This window comes from Vanessa cardui, chromosome 9, assembly GCF_905220365.1.
Source record: "Vanessa cardui chromosome 9, ilVanCard2.1, whole genome shotgun sequence".
Lineage (NCBI taxonomy): Eukaryota > Metazoa > Arthropoda > Insecta > Lepidoptera > Nymphalidae > Vanessa > Vanessa cardui.
The window spans coordinates 9,628,962-9,654,790 of NC_061131.1; the positions used below are offsets into that span (position 1 = coordinate 9,628,962).

The 25,829-nt window shown below is 29.7% G+C and overlaps 4 protein-coding genes across 5 annotated transcripts in view; 2 read left to right on the forward strand and 2 right to left on the reverse strand.

Annotated features, from left to right (window-relative positions):
* Window positions 1-1,673: 1,673 nt before the first annotated feature.
* On the forward strand, window positions 1,674-3,436 carry LOC124532388 (NAD-dependent protein deacylase-like). The gene is made up of 4 exons (XM_047107286.1): window positions 1,674-2,074; window positions 2,155-2,349; window positions 2,640-2,799; window positions 3,006-3,436. The coding sequence occupies exons 1-4, from the start codon at window positions 1,760-1,762 to the stop codon at window positions 3,209-3,211; spliced, it is 876 nt and encodes a 291-aa protein (XP_046963242.1). The 5' UTR covers window positions 1,674-1,759; the 3' UTR covers window positions 3,212-3,436.
* On the reverse strand, window positions 3,355-9,935 carry LOC124532387 (ATP-dependent DNA helicase DDX11). 2 transcript variants are annotated; one of them, XM_047107285.1, is made up of 15 exons: window positions 9,490-9,935; window positions 9,249-9,401; window positions 9,039-9,159; window positions 8,581-8,912; window positions 8,302-8,468; window positions 7,774-8,014; window positions 7,068-7,335; window positions 6,504-6,823; window positions 6,192-6,371; window positions 5,340-5,543; window positions 4,860-5,048; window positions 4,665-4,780; window positions 4,195-4,355; window positions 3,656-3,756; window positions 3,355-3,523 (listed from the first exon to the last, which is right to left on the reverse strand). In XM_047107285.1, the coding sequence occupies exons 2-15, from the start codon at window positions 9,378-9,380 to the stop codon at window positions 3,440-3,442; spliced, it is 2,616 nt and encodes an 871-aa protein (XP_046963241.1). In that variant the 5' UTR covers window positions 9,381-9,401; window positions 9,490-9,935; the 3' UTR covers window positions 3,355-3,439. The 2 variants fall into 2 exon arrangements, with proteins under 2 accessions (XP_046963241.1, XP_046963240.1); XM_047107284.1 differs by having other exon boundaries at window positions 9,249-9,935.
* Window positions 9,936-14,804: 4,869 nt separating this feature from the next.
* Window positions 14,805-16,614, reverse strand: LOC124532501 (dynactin subunit 6). Its single transcript, XM_047107413.1, has 4 exons — window positions 16,409-16,614; window positions 16,165-16,335; window positions 15,877-16,049; window positions 14,805-15,747 (listed from the first exon to the last, which is right to left on the reverse strand). The coding sequence occupies exons 1-4, from the start codon at window positions 16,417-16,419 to the stop codon at window positions 15,533-15,535; spliced, it is 570 nt and encodes a 189-aa protein (XP_046963369.1). The 5' UTR covers window positions 16,420-16,614; the 3' UTR covers window positions 14,805-15,532.
* A 569-nt stretch (window positions 16,615-17,183) lies between these two features.
* Window positions 17,184-25,829, forward strand: part of LOC124532301 (phosphatidylinositol 4-kinase beta) — a 30,313-nt gene continuing 21,667 nt past the window's right edge. The window contains exon 1 of the mRNA XM_047107140.1: window positions 17,184-17,730. Within this exon, the coding sequence (XP_046963096.1) occupies window positions 17,642-17,730 (89 nt within the window). The 5' untranslated portion in view covers window positions 17,184-17,641. The remainder of the gene's footprint in view (window positions 17,731-25,829) is intronic.

Sequence of the window (25,829 nt, forward strand, 5' to 3'; positions counted from 1 at the left end):
AACAATTACAAACGAGATAATAGATCATATCTATTTTGTGTTTTTTTTTTTGCTATATTTACTCTTGAGTTATACGTCTCGAGCACACTGACATCTTGTAAGTTCGAGTATCACTCACACTAATGTACGGCGATCACTTTACAAGAAGGGACGTGAGTGAATAGATCTATAATCAGTTTACAACTAGGAGCTCATTAGTGTTTGGTTTGCCTTTATTTACTCGAGTCGTGAATAGATGTGTTTTTCAGAGCATTAAGATGTTTTCTAACAGTGGCTCTTATTACTGTGTTATTAGAATTTTGAGATTTTACTTTGAAGGGCCGACGTACATTTCGACCTTGTTTGTAATGTATGTTTTTATGTAAGTAATAGCTATCCAAACAAAACTAGGGAGTTATTATATAAGACAAATATATGCTCCAATGTGCTGTAGATTAGCAATATATCATATTACTGAAATTCTTATTCTTAAACATACAAAAATATTAATTAATTATTTATCAAATGACCCTTTTTCTTATGTGTACATAATATAAGTAATTTCACACCTGATAAGTATGATTCAAATGCAAATCTACTCAATGCATACTCTAAATTATTTAAATCCTAATATTTATTTCACTTTACTTTTTTACATAACTGACTTCAATGTGAAAAACGTCCAGAAGAAATTATATCCCCTATTCTGCTATTATAGATGAATAAAAGCTGTAAGAGAAGTTTTTCAAATAAAAGCAAAGCCCTAAACACCATTTCTCATATGTATTTTCGCAAAAATGTAGAACTTTTGTAAATTTTTTCATTTACAATTTCAACAGGTGACAATTTTTTATCAAAGTCAAATTCTTTGTTCAATACACAAACAGTAAAACTTAATTATTAAGTTCAGAGAAAAACATCTCGACACCTAACTTTTCTTTGTTCGATCTTTTTTTTTCAACAGTTACATTTAAAATGCAAATTTTCATATTTCTATTTTGCAATTGTTTAATCTTCTAACAATTTAACAGTAAATTATTGACACTAACACAATATGTACTATTTAATATTTTAGACATAGGAATGTTTACATCGCCAGACTACGCCAACCCTTAGGGAGCTTCTACGGATAGAGATATAATAGCGACGGCGTGACATCTTATTAGTTTAAAAATCATAAAGTCTCATGAACAAATCAGTTTATACTTGTCATCTAATGTATAAAGTAATTCATTTATATAAATGAGGAACAGAAATAGACCAAGAATTCCTCATTGAGGGATCCCTATACGTAAAGGAATATCTTTAAAAGAACTCTTGACGTTAGCATCAACCCTCTACGAAACAAAAAAATAAAAAAAAATTGACTGCGATGATTGCTGTACTGACTTGTCTTTGTCTAGTTTTTTACGTTGCATACAATTCTGTTTTTTCCTAAGATTTTGTAATTATTAGAGGATTTTGTGATAATTTTTAGGGTTTCCATTAATTAATTGATTAAAAATCTTGTGATCTTACTTTCTCGGTTCATTTGTATTTCCAAATGTATATAATTACTGAATTACCCGTTGAATCGCAATTTTGATCCCCTGGACAAAAATCAAACCGCCCTTTTATCACCAGTGGAGGCAATATAAAGACTATATTCCGTCTGTGCCCGTGCGTCTCTGTCCTCTGACAGTGACAATCAAAACCTGTCAGTTGACTGACATTATATAAAAATATTTACATTTTTTAAATCACATACGATAACGTTGTATATAATTTTGAACCTATTATTATGTGCATAATCTTAGTCAGGGGCATACGGAGTGCAGTTAGACATACTAATTTTCAAACTATGGCAACTCGTCAATCTAGTGATATTGTAAAGTTTAAGGAATCGTTAAAAGCCGCAAAGGAAATCGTAATTTTATCAGGCGCCGGGATAAGTGCTGAATCAGGAATACCTACTTTCAGAGGAGCAGGAGGATATTGGAGAAAATATCAGGCATCTGCTTTAGCAACGCCAGAGGCATTCCGAAGTAGTCCTAGTCTGGTCTGGGAATTTTATCACTACAGACGAGAAGTAGCTGCAAAAGCACAACCAAATGCAGTAATGCTGCTAATTTAATTTAACCATTTTAGATATAAAATATGTTGTATTGTCACTCTGTAAATTTTAAATATTTTTAGGGACACATGGCTATAGCTAATTTTGAAAAGAAATATGGTGTTGAAAAAAAAGTAACAGTTATAACTCAGAATGTTGATGGCCTCCATGAAAGAGCTGGTACAAAAAATCTAATTGAGCTTCATGGTAACTTATTCAAGACTCGTTGCACTAAATGCAAAGAAGTTTTAGCCAACACAGATATTCCTATATGTGAGGTACAATTTTCTTAAGCTTTGCTTTTTTTTATGAATTATTTTATGTTAATTAGTTGAAATAAAAATATCTACAAAATCATTTTTTAAACCTAAGGTTTTACCTTTACTATAATTTGAATTTTATGTTTTAACTATTGTTTCCATTTTTATCGTCTAATCTATATTTATTTTAGTTTTAGTAAACTATATACTATAAATAAATTATTTATATTCTTTAAATATTATTTTAAAACAAATTAACATATAAAATTCAAAGCACCAAAGAAAATTATTTAACATTAATTTTATAGGCTTTAGCCAATCGGGGTGCACCAGATGCCAATATAGTTGGATCAGATATCCCAATTAAATCTTTGCCACACTGTAAAAAAGAAAATTGCAGCGGCCTCTTACGACCACACATTATCTGGTTTGGTGAAAGTTTAGAGCCTGCTGTTTTGGAAAAAGCTGGTAAACACCTTTAATGTATTATATAATTAGTATAATTTGAATGCAGAATTTTAGGATTAGACACAAGTAGCAGTCTACTAGAAAAGTATTATTTCTACATTACTTATATGTGAATACACAATTACATTATGTTGAAATAATAATTGTCAAATTTTACAAATATAACTTTTAATTAAATAAAAATTACCGAATTTCTCTTTGTTTAGGGGAAGCCATGGAAAGCTGTGATGTATGTCTTGTAGTAGGAACATCTTCTGTAGTGTACCCTGCGGCAATGTTTGCACCCCAAGCAGCTCAGAGGGGTGCTATTGTTGCCGAATTTAATATTGAACCGACACCAGCTACACCAGATTTTCATTATTACTTTGAAGGGCCATGTGGAAAAACACTACCTGTAGCTTTATCAGATTGAGTGGTGTTGGATGTAGGATAGGGTTGGATAGTTATAAGCCAATAGTTATTATATTGACATGTTATTAGTTTTTTATATTTCCCAGTTTAAAAAGAGTATTGGGAGGAGGTATAGTTAAATAATAACAAATATACAACAAATAAAAAAAAAAGATTTTTATCACAGTTATTTAGAATTATAGTTGTATGTACAAAATTGGAAAAATAAATTATTTTTAATCCTTAAGAATTACTTTTTTTCTTTGTGTCTTGCAAAAAACTTAGCCACAGATCCCATTGTTTGTCCAAATGTACAGTTTGATATTAGAGATTTCTGTAAATTAAAAAAATATTATGCTTTAATCATATAGTACTAGTAACAATATCTTATTTGTTGTTAATTATAGACATTTTTTATATATAACTTGTTAATTATAGACATTTTTTATAAATTTATTTATATTACCTGTACAAATGATGGTAATGCTGAAACAGTTTGAGGTCTAGAATATCTTTCATCTACTAGCAATACACAAGCAAAATCATTAGCATGCCTCACAGCTCTACCTGAAAATATGTTTATAAATTAATTAACATAATATGAAATTAGATGTAAAACAAGATTATTTTACAATTTACGAATATGATTTTATAAATATATTATAAATCTAGGGGATTCATACTCTTAAGACAATATGTGCATGCAAGCAATTATGTTTTACATATATATATGTTTATAATTCAAAAGTAGATATATCCAATATATTCAGTGTGTGTATGTCTTTCAATACAATACTACAATTTTATTAACTGTTATCTGATGGGGAGTTGTGAAAGATAGGCAGGACAGTATTAATTTAGATTTGAATACAACATATAGCTACTTTATTTCTCTGCCCTTGCCCCAAGCTATCTGGGATTAGAGCAGCAGGTCTTGCCTTCCATATCATAACGCTTTGGTTTTAATATAATTTGAAGAACTAACTTTATACATATGATATTTACCAATACACTGATTGACAGCTTTCATACATAAATTTTCATAATAAATGCTTCCCGCGCCAGGATTTTTTTTGTTCATATAACTCATCTTTTCTTGTAGTTCCGGGGATTTTATATTTGGATAAGGCATGCCGATTACTATCACACACCGACCTAAATTGTCACTGTAACAACATTTTTACTAACATGGTTTTATAATAAGTAGTATTCTACACTTTTGTACAAATACAAAGTGTCATGTAAAATGTAATAACTAGACCTTTACAATTATATACTATAATTATAACAATTAATATATGAGGTGCTGGAAATTATATTAAAGAAATTGGGTGAGTCTGAGGTATACCTACATTTGCTTAAAAAAACGAGCCATTTTTGTTATATGTTAAATGATGGCTTGTCAACCCATACTTTAGATTTTAAATAAACACATCTATAACACATCAAATTCAGAACTAATAGATTATATTTACCTGAAATTCAGACCTTCACTTAATTTTCCACCAACAACACTGAACAAGAGAGCACCATTCTGAGTTCCTGTCCCTGTACCTTTACCATTTATAGCTAATGCATATTTTTGTAAAACCTGTAAGCCCACAAAGCATTATGTATATGAATTTATGTGTCATATGTTTTATCAATAAAGATCAGATAAAAGAATATACCTCATCAACTTCTGATGCTGATTTAGGTTCCCGGAATATCTTTTTCTTTTTACTTATGATTTCAATAACTTTACTGCAATTCAGATGATCATATAGCGTCTGTTCGTAAGAGTATGATGGAAGAAAACATACGACACCGTCGGGTACTATGCTGCAAACGTTTCTTAGTATACGACCAACTTCATTCAACTAAAATATACAAAATTTGAATTTACATATAAGTTATTTTTGAATCAGTAAATTTTAATAATGTTAGAAATTTTAGTTAAGCTTTCAATAATATTAATTTACTCATCGAAACATGTTACGAGACTACATCTAAATTTTTATTGAAATGTTCAATTGTTCTTTCTTTTTTTTAAATAATTACTCTTTGCCCAAAGAACCTCTCTTGTGGAGATTAAAGCTCCACTATACTACTCCAAAATTTACTGAATTAAATTATAAATCTTAGTAGGTATGTATAATATAAATACTTACCAATTCTTTAGAAGTTCGGTTTTCATATGAAAAATTCAAACTGATGTTAGAAGGACCTTTTGATAGACAAACACCCAAGACATTCTCTGGCGCGACAACATGTTCACATTTTACTATGTTAACAATCTCTGTGTTTAGTAGGTTGTTTGTAAGCAAGGCTTGAAACTCGTTCATCGGTTCCATTGTACCTCCAGCTAGAATGACCTGAAATATTAGATAAGCATTTGAAACCAGTACCTTATACTATTACTTTACTACGTCCTATACTTTAAATGGCGCTTGAATCATATGAAAAAAAGTATTTAAAAAAGCAAATAAGCATTTTTCAGATGGAACGTCATTTCAGCTCACTGCTTCTTCTTCTTCTTGCACACATGAGAGGGGGCCACAGTTTTCAGCAAGTTAACAAATACTGATATATAGTCAAATTATAATAATGTTACTATTTCATATTTTAAAAGTTACCGATACAAATACGAAACAAATCATAGTTTACTGATTGAAATAAAAAAAAACTAATGAATTCATAATAATATAATTATTAGGGTGTTCACGCTTCTGTTTGTCTAGGGCCCTCACTGCTTTGTGGCCCCGGGGCCTCCACACCTTTAAATCCGACTCTGCGTAAGCAAGAGAAATCCATCTAGTCCTGATCATATAAACTGTTCAGACTTATGATATCAGAATAAATAAAGTTATTATTGTAAAAGAAATTATGAAAGAAAAATGAAACCCATATATATATATATATAAATCATATTGTGCACATCCCTCCTGTCGTCTTTTTTTATACATAAAATAACAATATAGCTTAAGCAGACTCGTAAATTTTCACAAATTGAGAAGACTTACAGATCGACACTGACTGACAACTTGCTCAAAATGTTCTGCTGGGTTCAAAAGAAGATACTTGAGATGTCCAGTTTCCCCAACTTGTGCTAAAACTCTTCCATTGTCGCTTCGGTCGCACAATCTCTCCAAAAAATCTAGAACCGCGTATAACCCACTACCAGCTGATGTTTCCGTTGAAATCTGAAAAAGTATAATTTTTACTTGGATTATAACAGACATATTATTAAACCTTATAAATATTTTCAATTCAAAATTGTTAAGTTCTGAAAATAACAATCCTCTTAAAATTATGATGAAAAAATATGTAGGTACCTGATTATTTGATTTGATGTCTAGTTTAGGTGCATTTACAAGTTGCTCATGTTCATCTTTCTTCTTTGATATGTTACTAAGAAATTCTTTAAAATTTGCCTTTTTATTTATTGGTTCTTTTTTAATTTCCTCCTCGAGCCCTTGTTGACTGTATCTTATCGAAAAGCCGTGTAATTTTGGGGCCAATCTGGTATTTCTACAGAAGTCCACTAGAGGACGTATGTTCATATGATCTATTTCAGATTTTATAACAAAATCCTCAAGTGTGAATATTGTCGACTGTTGTTTTTTATCATTTGTTGATTTTGGTTTTATAAGACCTGAAAAATCACAATCTTTCTCTTACTTTTTCATAGCCTTTGATAAATTTATGTAATAGATATTTTTTCAATTCAAAAATTGTCACAAACTATTTATTAGGTGTTGAAGAATACTACTTTTTTTTTAATAATGCATTTTTTTAAGTTGACAAAATAGATACTGATTAAATAATTAATTGTATAATATTTCCCAATGTAAAAGTGCTTATTTCATAATCATTATTAGAAGACATTTTTTTTATACCTAATAATTTTCCAACTATAAAACTGACTTGGTTCAACTGTAAAAGACTCTTGCTACTAAAACGAGATCTGTATTTGTTAATGTAGAATTCCAGAAATGTCTTTACAGATCCCAATTGTTTGTAAGAAACTGGAGCGGAATTTGCATTTTCTAAAGCTGCAGTCAGACCATGAGCTTCGTCTAAGATTAAAACATTATCTTTCAATTTTAACGAAATCCCTGATCTCGCCCCACTGCTTACTATACCAGCATGGCTTATTAAAACTACCTGAAATGTATAGTCAATATCATTAAAAAACATATATTATTTTTCATTCATTTAAAAACATTGCAATATTTTTGATATCTTGGATTATATGTATAGATTAGATATATATGTATACAGAAAATATATTGTAAACATAAAATGATGTGTGTTTGTTACTGAAATATATTCCAACATATATTAGATTGCTCATCAGTTATCAGATTCAAATTAAATAAGAAATCGGTGAAGAGTACATCAATATGAACATCAACATGAATAGAATATGGACAAAAACTGTACACAACAAAAACAGAAACCTTATTCTCACTTTATAGCAAAGTAATTTAGTTAATTTTAATTCACATATGTGTTTTTTTAAGTTCATGTATGTATTTTTGATTTATAAAAATGATATATTTGCAATGAGCAAAGCAAATTATTGATTTTCTAATGTAATACCTCCGATTCATCCAATGCCATCCTGGATGCATAGTATGGACATGCTTTCAATTGTTTTCCACACTTTATTATATCTTCCATATCCATTATTTCAACAAGTAATTGATCTTTTAACTTAGTTATATTGTTCTGATTATAGTATGGACATGCTGAACAAGATTTTGTCTTAGTTTTCTTCAACACTTTACCCTCTTCAGCAATAGAAGTGGATTTTGTTTTAGATTTCTGCATGTCAAGACATCTGTAATATAATAATAATAATATAGATTACTTAAGGTTGATCAAAAGCAAATATTAAGTATTTTTACACTCCATCACTTAATTAAAGCATAATTTAATGGTAAGGATATAGTACTACTATTTCCTTTTTATTAAAAACTCAATCAATAATCAGTGCATTAATCATATAAAATATAGTCTAAGTATTTTTTATGCAGATTTCAAATACAATATGTATAAAATAACAATAGTAAAATAATAGGTTTTTATAGGAATTAGACATAAAAATTAATGACAAACAAATCTCACCTTTCATTAATAAGATTAGCATTTTTTAATTTATTAACATCAGAGTTTATGCAGTAATGTTGTCTCGATGCAAGAGTGATTACTCTAGTGCTATCTTTAAAAATTGTCCTTTTGATTTCACCCACAAACTGCGACAGTTGGCTGTGAGTTCTACTGCTTATATAAATCTGCAATAAACATATTCATACATATATAACATATATAAACATTTCAAACATATTTTTAATATAAATGCAAGTAGAGAAAGTAATCTCATTAAATGTTAATCTATTCTACAACCTTTGTGATATTTTCTTCATTAGCATCTAAATTTATTTCTTCATTGTCAGAATCATCTTCCCTAATTTCACTTTCCTCTATAATAAGGTCTTGATCATCTATATTTTCTTTTTCTTCAGATATGTTATCATTATTAGATTCATTATCTTTTTCCCTTTTTTTAAAAAAATGTTCATTCTTACTCACACTAAGCTTTTGTTTATTAATTTTCTTTTTTAATTCATCAAACTCTTTTTCTCTCTGTGTTATGCTGTTGAATTTCAATTGCAAGTTTACTAAGATTTGGTTCTTTTTTATTTTATTATACTCTTCTTGGAGCCAATCATCAGTATCTGTAGTTTATAAATGTGTTACTATTTATTTTAATATCACTTAGCTTTTTTTATTAATTCCTATTAGAAGAGTTAATAAATTTATATTTAATTTTCTTTAATATATTGAAACTACACATAATTTACCTGCTTTGCTTGAAAGTTCAAGTTTAATTTGACTTATTTCCTTTGTTAAATCCTCTAAAATCTTCTGGTTGCTGTCTTTAAGCCACTGCAGGGCGCCACAACAAATGCTTAATGATTTCCCCTAACATTAAATAGCACATAAATTAAGGACAAATTAATACAGTCATATAAATTTCGATATTTATCTATTACCCCATACTAAATACTTACGGTTCCAGTAGGACTTTCAAATATACCACATTTTCTATTTTCAATTGTTAAATACAGTTCGCTCATAAACTTTTTTTGGATTTCATAAGGTTGAAATGGAAATGAAAATGAAGGATTAATAGTTTCACTCATTTTCGTTATTATTGTTTGGGCCTGTTTTAAAAGTTTTCGTATATTTTATTATTTTCGAAAGTGTTATGTCTTACCAATTAATTGTATAAAGCAAAAAAAATTGCGTTACCAAAAGTTAATATTTATTAATCACACACTGTGTTCTTTTAAAATCTTATTAGCATTAATATTATTTAGACTAAATCGTATTGACTATTGAGACTTGGCGCCAAATTATTTATTTACACTATAACACGAGTTTAAAGATTCACCTGTCAGTCAGTCAGTTCTTACTTTTTATACTGTTAATATTTACAGTTATAAAAACTTATCATATAAAATTATATTAATTTTATTTAATTATTATTTTATTCACTCTTCTTAGTTATACATGCATACGCTATTCAGTAATGTTATGTTCGTAATGGTTTAGGGCCTTTAGGGCATTAGGGCCACCTAGCGATGTAAAACTAGTAAAAGTCGCAGAATCGATTATTTATTAGCTTTAGGCTGTTATCGTACTCACGTCTCACTTCTAACACAAGCGATTAGCTTAATAAATAGAAATAACAGCAATTAGGGAAAATACAAATATAATATATATAAAAATGTTGCTATTAAAATGTTAAAAAATACAAGAAAAGGGGCACTGCAAGGTTTATATTTGATATAATTTTATTTTTTAACAATAATTACGAATTAATGTAACGTAAAACAGAACGTATTTCAAAAACACTAATTAGCGTTCAGTGACGTCACTCCTGTTAGGACTACTTATTTGAGGTTATAGTTGTATGAAAAATGAAGTAACATTGAAACGAAAATTAATTGCGTTTTTCTAATTAAAATTGAAGTTAGGTTTGTCAAAGAGCCTTCAGATTCCTCTTTTGAGCTTGAAACCACTTTTATCTCAGTTTTGTGTCAGAAGGTTTATTCAAAAATCATTTATTTAAAAACTTTGTTGAAGTAGATGAACAAATTCGCACAAAACATACGTCAACAAAGATTTTTTTTTGGAGTATCGATAGTCCGTTTTAATTTTTTACAAAAAAGTATCTCAAAGGTCGAAAAAAATGGATAAATATGAAAGTCTGTGAGGACACGTAAGATCAGTGGGCCAGTGACAGACAGCACTGATGTCATACAAAATATAGATCCGTTTTCATTTAAATTAGATTTTTTAATTGACTATTAAATTTTTTAGTCAAATATGATGCAGCTGAATTTAATAACTACTGATTACTCGGAGTTGGAGACCTCTAATTAATCCCAAGACCGAAGCTGAACATAGGTAGGTATAGCAAATGTTAGGACCAGAAACACAATTGATAGGTTTTTAAAACATATAATTCGATACATGTTTTTTTAACTGTGATCAATCACTAGTAATAATAGATTAATTATTTTTTTAGGACATTTACAATTCGGAAGCGTCTTTTCCCTGTTCTAGCTGTTACTTTGCATTTGTCATTACCAGTGGTTCAGGCAACAGTAATTCCTACTAGTATACAATATTGGTAGAAAAATAACATTAAAGAAGTCCCTCCAGAGATTGACTTACCAATAAGTCCAAATAACCATGATGTTATAACTCAAAATGTGGATACCCAGTATCAAAGAAGAGCTATTGTTATTAATAATTTTTTTATGTAAAGAAATATATACTTTTTTTTAAAACTTTTTAAATAATAACAGGAGAGTAACAGAATTGGCTTGAAAAGCATGCCGATTGGCTAAACCTAAGGTCTATATAAATTTTATTTGTTCTAATTGACTATGATAATGATAATGAGATGACAGTGTGTTCAAAAACTTCATAAAAGTAAATGAGAATAAAATAAAATTGGAAGACTCAAAACAAAATTTCTATTTTAAATCTGATTATTACATTAAAACATTTTCAATTCAGTTTTGTGATGTGGCTGTCTTTTAAAATTCAATTCTGAGTTTACTGACTGACTTTAGGATTAAGTTATGCCAATTCCAACTCCCACTGAATCCTTATAAAAAAATAAACACTGCCTATATAAAAGATTTTATAAGTGTAAAACATTGGATATGTTGAAAATAGCTGATCTGTGAAAGATCTTTATATTTATTACAGTAGTCATTGTAACTGCACCTTATTTTGTGATTATTTGTATTTGTGTTATTAGTGGTATATTTCTTGACCTAAAAAAATTTTTGTTTGACGATAAAAAAGAAATTATAAAATGTGAAATTTTTGGGTAACGCTTGACAACTGACGCTGGTCTCGAGCTAATTAAAAAAAAAAATAATAAATTAATAAAAAGCACATAATTTTAATCCCAATTATTTACTTCTAAAAATCGACATGATTAAGATAAATAAAATTTTAACAAAAAGAAAAACCGACTTCAAACAAAACACTATTTTAAAACAAATGAATATGCACGAAAAAGTAATAAAAATAATTGCGTATTCAACATATTTTTTAGAGTCTTCCTAAGTTAAATGAAATGAAAAATATTAGACTACTTCAAAGTCGATTAACGATTATATCATGTAGTTATAGTTATTGGTATATTTGGAGCCGGTGTCAGCCAATAAAACCCTACAGTATATCTATCAACACCACCGACTCCAAATATTACAATAATTATAACTACATGATATAATCGTTAATCGACTTTGAAGTAGTCTAATATTTTTCATTTCATTTAACTTAGGAAGACTCTAAAAAATATGTTGAATACGCAATTATTTTTATTACTTTTTCGTGCATATTCATTTGTTTTAAAATAGTGTTTTGTTTGAAGTCGGTTTTTCTTTTTGTTAAAATTTTATTTATTTTTTGATTTTAAGTGAAGCTGATGTTGACTAACTATTTTTTTTTAATACGGATAGATTAAGCGTTCCGTTTATATGAGTCAGAAACTACTTCGAGGACAATTTCAAAGGAAACTTGCGAATAAAGCAAAAATAGACTTTCGAAAATGCGGATTTAATACGTCACGCGGCGTAAACTACAAGGATCCCTCGAAAGAGCTGTAATCGAACTCAGCAAAAAATCTTTGAAAAAGCCAACTATATTTCGTACATCATATGACATCACATCACATACACAAAATTTTATTAAAGATAGTAAGAAATTCTGCCCCATATCGCACCCTAACTGCGAGCCGTATAGGAATTCCATCACTACATAGTATAAAACAAAGTCGCTTTCTCTGTCCCTATATCTTTAAATCTACGAAACGGATTTTGATGCGGTTTTAAAAGATAGTGTGATTCAAGGGGAAGGTTTGTGTATATAATACATGAACAATATAGTAAAGAAACACTGATAATTTTAGAAGTTTGCGATGTGATGTCGTAAATAAACAAATTCTGTAGTATATTTAGTATCAGTATTGCACCCGTGCGAGCCGGGGTGGGTAGCTAGTTGATAATAATATTCGACTATGATAATTACATAAACATAACCACATTACGGAAGGTGACTCAAATATCCAAATAACCTAATAAATAAAAGATTCGACTGAGTATCGCTAACGTGCTCCTCAGAATTGTTCCGTTCCCTTCCGTTCCGTTACTTTGTCATGGATCCTGTGCTCAGAACTTTACCAAACTTTCACCAAATTACCCTTGAAGTATATATTTTATAATAAAAAAAGAATTATCAAAATTGGTTAACGTGATTTTCAGTTATTCACCAATTTGTCGCGCATATACATAATGCAAATTTAAGACTTATGTCGTTTTCATATGGATACCATCATCGGAAAAAAATAAAAAAAAAATGGGACCCCACGGGAAGCACTACCTTTCAAACAAAAAAAAAATTATCAAAATCGGTCCACCCAGTGAAAAGTTATGAGGTAACAAACATAAAAAAAAAAAAAAAAAAAAAGAAATACAGACGAATTGATAACCTCCTCCTTTTGGAAGTCGGTTGAAAACTACGATTTGTCAAAAGATATGTATATTTTAAAGAGACGAAATGCCCAGTGGTTATAACGCGTGCATCTTAATCGGTGATTGTGGGTTCAAACCCAGGCAAGCACCATAGAATTTGTGTTTATAATTCATGTCATGTTCAGCGGTGAAAGAATCTGCATGTGTCTAATTTTATAGAAATTTTGCCACATGTGTATTCGACCAACGCGCATTGGAACACTGTAGTGGAATATTTTCCAACTCTGCTAAGGGAGAGGATGCCCTAGCCCAGCAGTGGGAAATTAACAGGCTCTTGTTGTTGTTGTTGATGTGTTTTTAATAAGAAACCATTAGATATTATGACATAATTTAATTTGTTGCTTAGCTTTAGATAGTAAACTATTGTGTGACCAAATATAAAATATATTTCTAGAAATCGTTATGTCAAGGTTTGTGTGCTACCTTGGTATCCATTAAGAATAAAAATATTGGCCCCAGACCGTTTCAAAAATAAATATTGTTTAATTGTTAACACAAGCTAACAAAAAAACAGTATAATATTTAGTTTAAACCTTATGTCACCTAAGGGGGCATAACTGTTTTTCTTAACGTGACGATTTCTGCCAGTTTGCTTTAGTGTAAGCTACGTAAAATAAATTATTTCCAAATAATCTTGCTGAGTTTCTATTACGGGTTCTTTCCTGGTCCGAGTTGTTTCTTGCCAAATCAAGAACAGTCGAAGGAAACTCACTCTCTGTTCCCTTACTTATTACCATTACGATAATAGGATGGTACAGAACTACCAGCAGATTATCCTCACTACAGATACTACGATTAGGTAGAAACAACCTTGAGGACGAGGTGAATAGAAGAATTCAACTAGGTTGGGCAGCGTTCGGAAAATTACGTAGAATCTTTGTATCGTCGATCCCACAGTGCCTTAAGACGAAAGTCTTCAACCAGTGCGTCCTACCCGTCATGACATACGGAGCCGAAACGTGGACACTCACGGCAAGGCTGGTCCACCAGTTTAAAGTCGCTCAGCGTGCTATGGAAAGGGCTATGCTCGGCGTTTCTCTGCGGGATCGCATCAGATATGAGGCGATCTGCCAGAGAACCAAAGTCATCGACATAGCCCACCGGATTAGTAAGCTGAAGTGGCAGTGGGCTGGCCATATTTGTCGCAGAACCGATAACCGCTGGGGGAAACGTGTTCTAGAGTGGTAGAGCGTCTCGGCAAACGTAGTGTAGGACGTCCTCGGGCACGGTGGAGTGACAACTTTCGCAAGACGGCTGCAAGGAGCTGGATGCGAGTAGCCCAAAAATGATCTCAGTGGCGTGCAATTGGAGACGCCTATGTCCAGCAGTGGACGGAAATGGGCTGATGGATTGGATTGGATTGATTGGATGTAATCAGGAATCTCAAGACGAACGTTATAACTTTAGATATGGATAAGCAGGTACTGACAGAACTTGCTTGAAAAGCAAAGGTTACTTTCAAACTTCGCTAAACCAAGGTTTGCTCTTTCTGTAAAATAACCTATCTGGATTATTTAATCATGTTTAATAATCTGTTTTAGGGTTTGAACCAAGGACGAAAGATGTACAGTCTTATCATATAGTCACTGAATCAAAGGCTGTCTTCCTTGATATGAAGCAAACATTCGTTTTTTTATTAGAAGTTATTAGTTTATCCTGTTTAGTAATCATTATTATTGTATAGGTTACTACTAGGTTACTCTTCTATACTATAATATACATATTGTATTTAAATAATTGTTACATACTGAATAGGCATTAATAGCAAAATATGACATTAAAAATGACTACATGCATAGACTCTCAGTTCTGTAGTTATTTTTTGGTCTGACATAAAATGAATTGTTGTTGGCCATTTTCTTACTGTAACTGTGACTGAATATTTGACTATGATAGGATCAGCATTAAAGAACATGAATACTACTTTTTACATTTGAAATTCCTAGTACTATTAACTATTTTATGTAAGTTTTATATTTGAGTTACACATCAGAGGTACAAACTGAGAAGCACAAGTTGGTTAATACATCAAATACTTTTTAGTAAAAAGTTTAAATAAACCCCCATATATAAGGACTTAAAAATAGAAGATTTCATTATATTTATCTAAATAAATTAAAAGATAATTATATCTTAAATTATTAAACATAAAAATAATCTTATAATTAAGAAAGCAGCATCATATTTTTAACAGTATTCAATAAATGTTAAACACAACATTTCAAAATAAAGGATTATTTTGAAATTTCTTGTGATTGTCTGGAAGGCAAACGTTTATGTACATTTGGTTTCCTTAGCCTGTGATAATTTGGCATGACCTTGCTGAGGAAGTCCAATTGTAATAGCTGGGAAGGTTGCTTTTCTAGAGCTTCTCTGTTATGATGTTCTGACCCCCATATAACGGTATTATCTGCTAATGTCTGTGTTACTGTTAAATTACATGCTGCACCTACAAAGTTATTTATGAAATTTAGATAGTATACTAATTGAAAAATTATAAAATTATATCATAAAATAAAGTTTTTCATGTGACTAAATTAACATTGTTAAATTATTATCGTAATGAAGGAATATTTACCAATAACACATCCACTACCAATTTTTACATTAACACCGACAAATGATCTGCATTCAAACACATTGCTCTCTCCAATATGGCCAAATGCAGATTCCAATCGACATCCAACTTCAAAAACATTATGTGCACCTATGAACAGTGGTTTTGGTGGATTCTCTTGTTTGTCACTTTTCCTGAAAAAGGTAAACTAAGTATGTTAGAAAATTTTTGTAGAAATAACTTAATATTGGTAAAAGTATAATACAAATAAGAAAAGAAAATTAAATATCAAAATAAAAAGAATTATACTTATGTATAATTGTAGAATATTCTTCTATAATGCAATATTCAGCTATAATAATTGGGCCACCATCAGCAATGATAGTAACTCTTGGGTGGATGACTGTCCCTCCACCAATTGTTATATCCCCTTCTAATGTACAATCCTCACACACAGTTGCACCAGGTAAAATTTTAATACTGCAAATATGAAAAAATGATAACATTATATCATGTTATAATAACAAATATTGAACACAAATGTTGAACTCACTTTTGCGACATTTTGAAACTGTAAGCTAACTAAATGAACCTTGATATTAAATGAAATCAATAACAAAATGTATTTAAACTTCTATAAAATATTTGTCTTTTTATTTATGAATTGAAGACGATGATTTCATTTTTAATTTTCAAATTGGAGTTGTGTGGAGAATTTGTCATAGGCACATTAGGCAGAGTATGTCAAGTGTCAACTGTCAATCACCATTTTTCAGTTAAGGACTTTTTTCTCTTTTTGGTTTTTGGAACTAAAATTTCTCTGCGACTGTTAAATTTTAACAAAAGCTCATAATCTTGCCAAGTTATTATGTTTATCAACAAATAAAAATAAAATTCGTAGACATAGAATGTATTGGAATATGTGTGTCATATGTTGGATGACATTTTTCGCGGAGGTCTTTATAATTTTAACAAGAAAATAACAAGTATTAATGAATAGAATATACTTTTTATTTAATAATTTTGTTTAATATTTCTCGAACTTTAATTTGTTATATCTTAAATTTAGTTATGTAAGTTAAATTAAATGTGTGTAATTCAAACACGATAGAAGCGAAACTTAAGAAAAATTATTATCTTTTGATTTTTCTATTTTCGTTCTATTTCAAATCACAACGATTTTAAACTTAAACTTAAGAAATCTATTTATAGTGTAGGGTGAATGTCAACATTTTAATTGTTATCTGTTAAATGCCGTCAAAAATAATAGAGTTTATTTCGTTTCTCAAACCCCCCTTCCATTATCTATAATACATTCTGATTTCTGACTCTACATCGTCTGGAAAAACCATTGACGGGTAGTGGCGTTGTCGTCGTTAGATATATTTGTGCGTGACTTATGGTGTAACAAAATAACAAAAACTGCTTAAAGTTAATGTGAATTTACACTAGTGTTATTCAAAAAATTATCCTGTTGAAATTGTGCTTATTGCTTCGTCTACATATCCATTCGAATCTATTATTTTATAATATACAAAAATAAAAGTTTCTTTTTAGAATCTTTGAGGATTTTCTCTTTGCGTGATAATATAAAGAATGTTTTCACTATCAATGAGTTAAATTTTGAGGTTTTCGTTCACATTACGTTGCCGCTAAAGAACTGAATCGTAGTGAAACGTTCCAACTGATTGTGGTACATTATCGACGCCATGTTGTTATTTACTCTTTGATTTTTCACTTTTTTTGTTATGGGTTTTGTGTGTTGTGGATAAATCAGTGTGTGAGCATGTTGGAAGATGTTCCCATACACGGAAGTCGCAGTGATTCCAAGACCAAACCTCCTACTCACCAAAGAAACCTTAGTTTGGATTTTAGGTAAGTTTTGTCATACTTGAGGTAAACAGTGAGTTTATTTATCTATATGGCTCATTGTTTAGCGTTTATATGTTCTTTGCAGTTAGTATTCTAAATTTAGTTGCATAAAAACATTAAAATTATTTGCGTATATTTATATACACATTACAGCTGTTACATTAATATACATTTACAGCCTTAGAGGAGACTTTATTGTATTTAACATTTAGTGGGATAAAGGCCAATATAATAATTATGGCCTTATCTTGATTTTATTGACACTCAATATTTATTACTACCATTGATCTTATATCTCAATACTCTTGTAACTGTTTACAAAAATGTTTATTTCCTTTCTTTATATTTGTGACTTTTATTACTTAACATATGATAAAGTACTGTGCAAATTATAATGGTGAAGCAGGTCCGAAGCTGAATAAATTTTTTTGTAAAGTAAATATTTAAAAAATAATCGCTTTACATGAATGTATTTAAAGGCATATCTAATCTTTCATTACATTTTACAATAACAATGTTAATAATGATCAGATATATCCTATCTGATCCAACCTAATTCTTTTCAAAACGTGAATTTACTGTATATGTGCAATTAATCATCATTTTAAGTTAAAATGTCACATATTTTTTCTATTAAAGTTATAAATGTTATTATTACAAAGTTCTGCTCCAATAAGAGTTACATGTTACAGTATCAGCAACAGGTTTAACATTATATATAATCACTTGGAATGCGTCCACTGTATGAATACTTTGTTATGAAGTTATAAAGATGATAAATAATAGAAAGTTAAGAATATATGCTGGAAACATCATTGATAAAATGAATAAACATTTACTTTTAAACTATACAATATGCAAACTCACATTTTAAATAATATGCTTGTAATATAAACTTTGAATGGAGCAAAATGAATAACTAAATATGATTTTTTATGGAATATTTTTATGAATTTTGCTATTCTGTGGATACTATTATTCCCCTAAGCTACAGTTTTGTAAGTTATATTGATAAGAAAATGGAGATCGACTCCATTTTCTTAATCATAATTATAGCATGCAAAAAATGCTATGAATATAACGTTAATACATTGAATCTACAAATGAGACTTAAACAATATTATGAAAAATGATAACTGATGATAAGGTTTCCCCACTTAACAAACTATTTCCAAAGCCATACTGTATGCTCTATAGCTTGTTGGTACATTGAAATAAATTGTTACTGGGATGTCATTTTATAAGATTATTTTGGCTCCATGAACACAAAATCTTGTTATTTCTAATACTAGCTGTGCCCGCGACGTTGTAGGCCTTTGATATTACAAAAAAAATATCATTTTAGCCTAAGTTACTCCTATTATATCAGTTATCTGCCAGTGAAAGTCCCGTCAAAATCGGTCCAGTCATTCCATAGATTAGCTGGAACAAACAGACAGACAGACAAGATAAGTAAATTTTTTTAAAATTAATACAAATAATAATATTCACCTGCCCAGAAACAACCTGGTGGAATAATATTCAATGTGCTCTATATTTCAGTTTTAAGCATCTATATTTTGGAATTAAGTAACATACAATAACAGATATTGTATGTTACTTAATTCCAAAAATATTTTATTTAAATTTATAAAAATATGGTGTTATCAATATCGAAAGTATCTAGTTATATTATTGGCAAGTACCAATTTGTTCATTATTCTACTTTAATGATTCAACATAAATATAACAAATTGGTACTTGCGATTAATATAAACTAGGTCATAGTAAAACAAGATTCAGGCAAATATTGGTAGTATAGTATGTAGGGCATTGAGATCAGGTGAATGGACGGGAGCGAAAGTAAAAGTGGCCGGCAGCCGGCGCACGGTCCGTCGACGAAAAGCAGCACCCGATTTCCTGACGCTAAAGTTAACACTTTTGTCATCTTAGTTCGGAGCAGAGCACTAGCTAATTTTCTACATTACGCTAAAGATTAAAAAATTTAAATCTTACATAAAATAACTAATCATTGGCGGTTTCTCGTTGAAGACGGATGATTTGTTAAAAATGTTGATAAAAAATCTATTATTCGACATTTAAAACAGCAGCTAGTGATTTGTACCTACTTATAAAAAGATTCAAACAATGTTTTCACGGTATTTAGGCGCAACAAGGTTTTATATTGATCAGCGATGTTCTTCACCATGGAAACAACTTACATTAATTTCAATGGCTTCACGTTGAGTGTTTTTGTTCATTTCGAAGAACATTAGTCACATTAGTATTAGTACTAGTAGTTGATAAAATATTTACTAATTTTACATTGCTCTCATATAATTTTATCAATAATCGATCAAGTACAAATAGGACACGAGCACTCAATGATTGTTATCGAAAGTATGTAACATAAACTTACTTCCGTAATTATAAACTTACAAGACTACACAATATACACTGACTAACAGCCTCATATGCGTGTTAAAATAGAGGTAAAAATACTTGTATGGCTTGGTTATTTTTTACTAGAGAAAAAGCGACATTTACATAAGCCGTATGTGGTTTGAGCATTTTGCGATCTTTCACTTAAGCACATTTAACATAACACATCTATGGTGAACAGATCTCGAAACAATCGAGATAATGATTCATATATGACTACTCATTCAAAATATATTTTTTTTAGTTCCAATGTAATTAAACGATTTATGAATGAATGTTTTGCACTTGAAATGTCATCTTCGTTTAGAATTTTATTGAATCAAAAACGTTCTTACTACTATATTTAATAACATATTAAGAGATTCAAAAGTTTTCTTTTGAAACGGTTTTTTGACAGCGTTTGCTTGGAAATCTTAGTTCATTATAATGCCTCAAAAATTATGCAGATAAAGCCTTTAACCTTCCTAAAACTATAAAATAATTAAGTCTTACCTTATCCGATATGGGTCAAAAAAAATTACCGTAAATTACGCTAAAATTTCTAATCAAAGAATTCTCGTATCTCGTTATAATATAAGAATTATATTTCGCTACAATAATAAATAAAAACGCATGTACAGATGTGAATACTAATTTAATATTAACGTAATTTCTTATATATTTTAACAGATTACTTTACATAAGTCATTCTCACATTACTTATCAATCAAAAACAATTGACTTTTAGAATAGAATGTAAGCGACCTCCATTAAACCAATGTGCGGTGGACCGACCAAGGCCTTTTTCATTGTGATTTTATATGCTTAACCATTAGAACATTGCCAGAAATTTATATACGGAGTATTTATAAAAGAGTATGTTATGCATACGATTATATTAAAAATAATGTGATAATCATGTAATAATTGTTGATCCGAAATAGCTAGCTATTACAAATATAGTATGTCAAAAGGATTAAGGTTGAAACTTTATACTTGCGATAAATTATAGACTTCAGTATATTCGAGCGATCGAGTGAATTAAGCAAAATTTTGAGCCGGATTATTTGACGAAGTCAAATGTTCGATAAAACAGCCGAATATGTATTTATGAAAATATTTGTACATTTTATAATCCAATATTTGCTTTAATTTATTCAATATATTTATATAATATTGTATCGTTGGAATATGTACATATGCGATATATAACGCGATTAGATTAGATAAAGTATCAAGTTAATCGCTTAATTTTTATGTGTATATATTGTGTTAGCAGTTTATTTACAAGCCAGTATTTAGTCTTATTTCTTTCAAAATAAATATAAACAAGGGACAGTCTCAAAGACAATGAAAATGTGATGTCAGCATTGAGTAATTGTATCTGTTTTATAATATCCTAATGAATACTATTTTCTTTAAGCGTTTATTACATCTGTTCTATTGCTACATATAATTTTAAACGATGTTACAATGTTCTATTTTGTCTGGCAAAGAAAACTATGTATTTCAAATTTAAAACCTTTTTTTGTGTATGAGTACTTTTATACATTGTTACCAGTTCCTATCAGTGGTAAAACAATAGCTAATTAAACGAAGCCACTAAATGACCGAAAATTATTGCGAAAGAAAGTTGGAGTAATGAAGAATGAGATTACGTTACGCAGAAAATGAAATCATTAGCTGTGACCCCATAATAGAGAGCGCCTACACATGTCGCTTAAAAGGGATGACGAATGTGCTTCTCTGGCATTAGTGTAATATAGAGTTATCTTTTTTTCTTAATAGAACGAGTCATTTCGAATTCCTCTTTATGACAATTGTGTAGTCATCCCAATAAATGTATATATAGTATTCCTCGATAAATAACGAATAACTTTGAACACATCTATTAGTAAAGATTCAAATGGGCTTTACGCATCTGTGTCCCTCAGGAGTTAATTATTAAAATAAAATGGCGAGCAACTCAAGAGTAAATACTAACTACTTAACTACTTTCATAATTCTGCACATATTTGTTTTTTATTACGGTTCAGACCTTAATAGGAAGCTGGCTTTTACCCATCTGCAAGCCATTTTGGCAAGGTTACTTGTAGGCGTATGCTCTAGGCATTCAAATACTCGACTACGAACGACGACTATAATACGTTATTTTAATACCTTAAATGATAACTTAAAAAACCTTTTACTAAAAAAAAATATATCTAAGGAAATTTGTAATCTTATTAAGTTTTCAACAATTTTGTCCTCGTGCACTTTTAATTGAATTCTGTCATTGTTTATAAAGTTTTTCTTTGCGTCGCCGAACCTTGACATAATTGCGTTCACCGTCATAGGACACTTGGATTAATATCTGATCTACGATAAGCGCGCTTATAATTAATAAACTTCGTTATACATTATATTCTTAGTACAGAGCTATTCCATTCACGAAGGCCCTCCCCTCCATATTAAATTATATTATCGGTGTGCATTAATATAACTGAATGATCTTGTTCTAATAAAATAATACGTATTAGTTTGTGTTTGTTAAATTTATTTTTATCAAAAGGGGAATATGTAATATGGTGAGGCGCGTTAATTGAATAGCGCTATAATTATGAAATACAACAAGGAAAATGTATTATTTGTCTATTGCAAAAAAGTACGTATTCTTAACTAAAAATAAACGGGATTTTATCTACGTAAAGACATTGATGTATAGCCAAAACATTAATACAAGTAGCTGTGCCCATGATTTCATGACCATTTGATACATTTACTGCCAACCCTTAAAGCAGTGGTCCTTTAAAATGTTTACACTATTCTTGGTTCACATGTAAGTTTATTCCTTTAGCTTCAATAACCTTAAAAATTAAACACATAACCCAAAATAACCGATGACAATGTGGAGACCGCACACTCGTATTCTATAATATAATTAATGAAATCTCCGAGGGTACCATAGTATCCGACAATAATACACATCGCACTCAATAGGTTAATGTGAATAAGAGTGGCAAATTTTATTATAAAGTTATTCTAAATTTCAAGGAAAACTCCATTGAAGTTTAAATAAATTGGGTTATGAGAGTAAGAATATAGAGATTGGTCAAACACAGAGTATACTCAAACACTTGTGTACCAGAATATATCCTGTGTAGTTAGGGGTACTTACCCAACGACCCAACCTAACCTCGACAGCCAATATACTTAGATTATTTAATATACCTAGATTACCTGTGGCTGAAATCGTGCAGGTTAACATCATATCGTTATAATATTATGGTAACTAATATCTAATTTCTTCTTTTTATTTATTAGTGTACAATAAAGAGTATCTTTTTTATATAGGGATTTAACTTAAATATAAACAGCCGGTGATTATACATACAGTTAATTGCAATCCTTTGTAGTGGTGTCAAGAGAGCATAGTTCATTTTGCCATTGTTACAGGATAGAGAAGAAACGCAGGTGACGCGTAATTACATACCTAAACACAGAAATTATGTCATTGACCTTTATATGGGTTTAATTATATAAATAATATTTTAATAAATTAATTAAATCTGTATACTGTTGCGTAATAAAATTAAAAGTTTATCTCGTAACAATTATTCCACTAAAAGTTTTCTTTGATTGCAAAGAAAACTTTTATCTTGCTTTATGTCCTTAAAATATACATAAACGCTACTCTGTAGCTCAATAACTATGTCAACTGTCAAGTAGTCTGTCTGTCTATGTAGTCCGCCAAACGGTCCTTTAACAGCATCATTGTGTGTTTTGGTATTACTTTACAAGTTTTTGTTGGTTTCAACCATATGATCTTGGGACACAGACTTGTATATAAGATATACATACGCATGTTATGGTTATGCGTAATATATTGCTTAAATAAAGTCGTGCAAAAGTAAAAGAAAGATTAATCTAACCTAGGGAGTAAACCAGTAAATCTTTCCCAAAATACGAGAACTCGTCAAAATAAACAAAAAAATTAAGAGATTTGTCGTTTTCTGCATAAATGTATAAATATTTTTGAGCGAGTAATAAATATTATAAACTCAAGTATGTACCTTACTCAATAAATCATAAGGTTGAAGGTATTATACATATATGTATACTAAAATTAATTATTAATCTCCATCTTCTGTAAGATCCTTAAGATAAAATTTCATCTTGCCACGCGTTAATGGTGTCACCAATTTTTATATTTATTAATTTCTAATACCAACAATAATTATTCTGTATTAATCGTTCGCGACTATCGTCGACAACCATTGTATGTCGACCAGGCAAGTCTCACTGTTCACATTAGTAAATAATAAAATATAAATAAAACTTTAAAAAAATGAACCCAACCGATGAAGACAGTTTTTTCAATACTGAAAAATCTTTTATGTAAATTTGAACTCGGAATTACTATTACATCGTTTGTATTATTTTTTTTTAACACAAACGAGATATTAATTTAATATTTAAATTTATCTCCTAATCTTAACATTTCACGTAAATATGTTAACGGCAAGACTAACAATGATAAGTATTTAGAAAATGTTTTATATGTGGATCACGCTGTATTTCACATTAAGACATATTAATAAAAGACATGAGTAACAGTACTTAGACCAACTGGGGGCTTTTTGAGGACACAATAGACGGAAATCATCAATCAACATTCTCATTTCTCACCCACGGTTCGGGAGTTCACTATTCTTATTAGTCTTATGAATGAAGTTTTTTTTGTAGTGGAACTAAATGCTTTTTTTTGTGGCATGTCAAAAAAATCATAAGTCCTATCACTACTATTGTAACTACTACTTATTTTAATTAATTATTACTTTTTGATAAAATTATGATAACATTTGTATTGAAAAAACTTGTGAAGTGTATGGAAGTGATTTTGTTTTTCGGTTACTTTCGATTTTTCATGGGATTAAGTATATGAACAATTTATTCCGCTTAACAAAATCAGTTGAAAAAATATCTTTGTGGAATGCATCTATAAAGAAACATTTTTTACAATTTTTGTTCAGCTATCTTTATTGAAAATGCTCCAAATGCTTGAAATTAAATATTTAAAGTAAAATCGAGAAGTAAAAGCTAGTATTCTTACTTCTAATCAGTTGCATTTAATTCACAATAGAATTGCGTAACGCTGAAAGAGTTGTAACAAATATTTTATGGTGTAAGGTCTTAATAGAGTATTTAAACCACGTATGAAGATAAGATAATTAAAAATTCTAGTACTTTACTCTCCGAGTTATAAAAAAATATTGTTATCTACATAGAGCATGAACAATGAGTTTATTCTAGTTGTTATGTGCTAACTTAAAGTCTTAACGAAGCATCTGGTGTATTATTGGATTAATTTTAACAAGTTAATTGCTCCATCATAGTCGATTATATTTGACCATAGTAATTTACGAAATATTCAACAACACATTTATATCTCATTAAAAATAAAAATAAGTATGAGTAGGTAAATTTTCATTTACATTTAATTGTAAGGAAGAGTTTTTTCTTAAGGTTGTCCATATTGTTCCTTGTTTCAAAAATGTCTTATGTAAAATACCTTTAGTACAAACATTTATTCCATTTTAATTAAAAGAATAATATATATTATAGTATAAGATTTAAATACAAGTATTTATTTTTGTTTTCTATTTAACGTTTAGGTCTACTTTGCTTCGTCGAAGTAACAGAATATTCATAATTCTGACGTA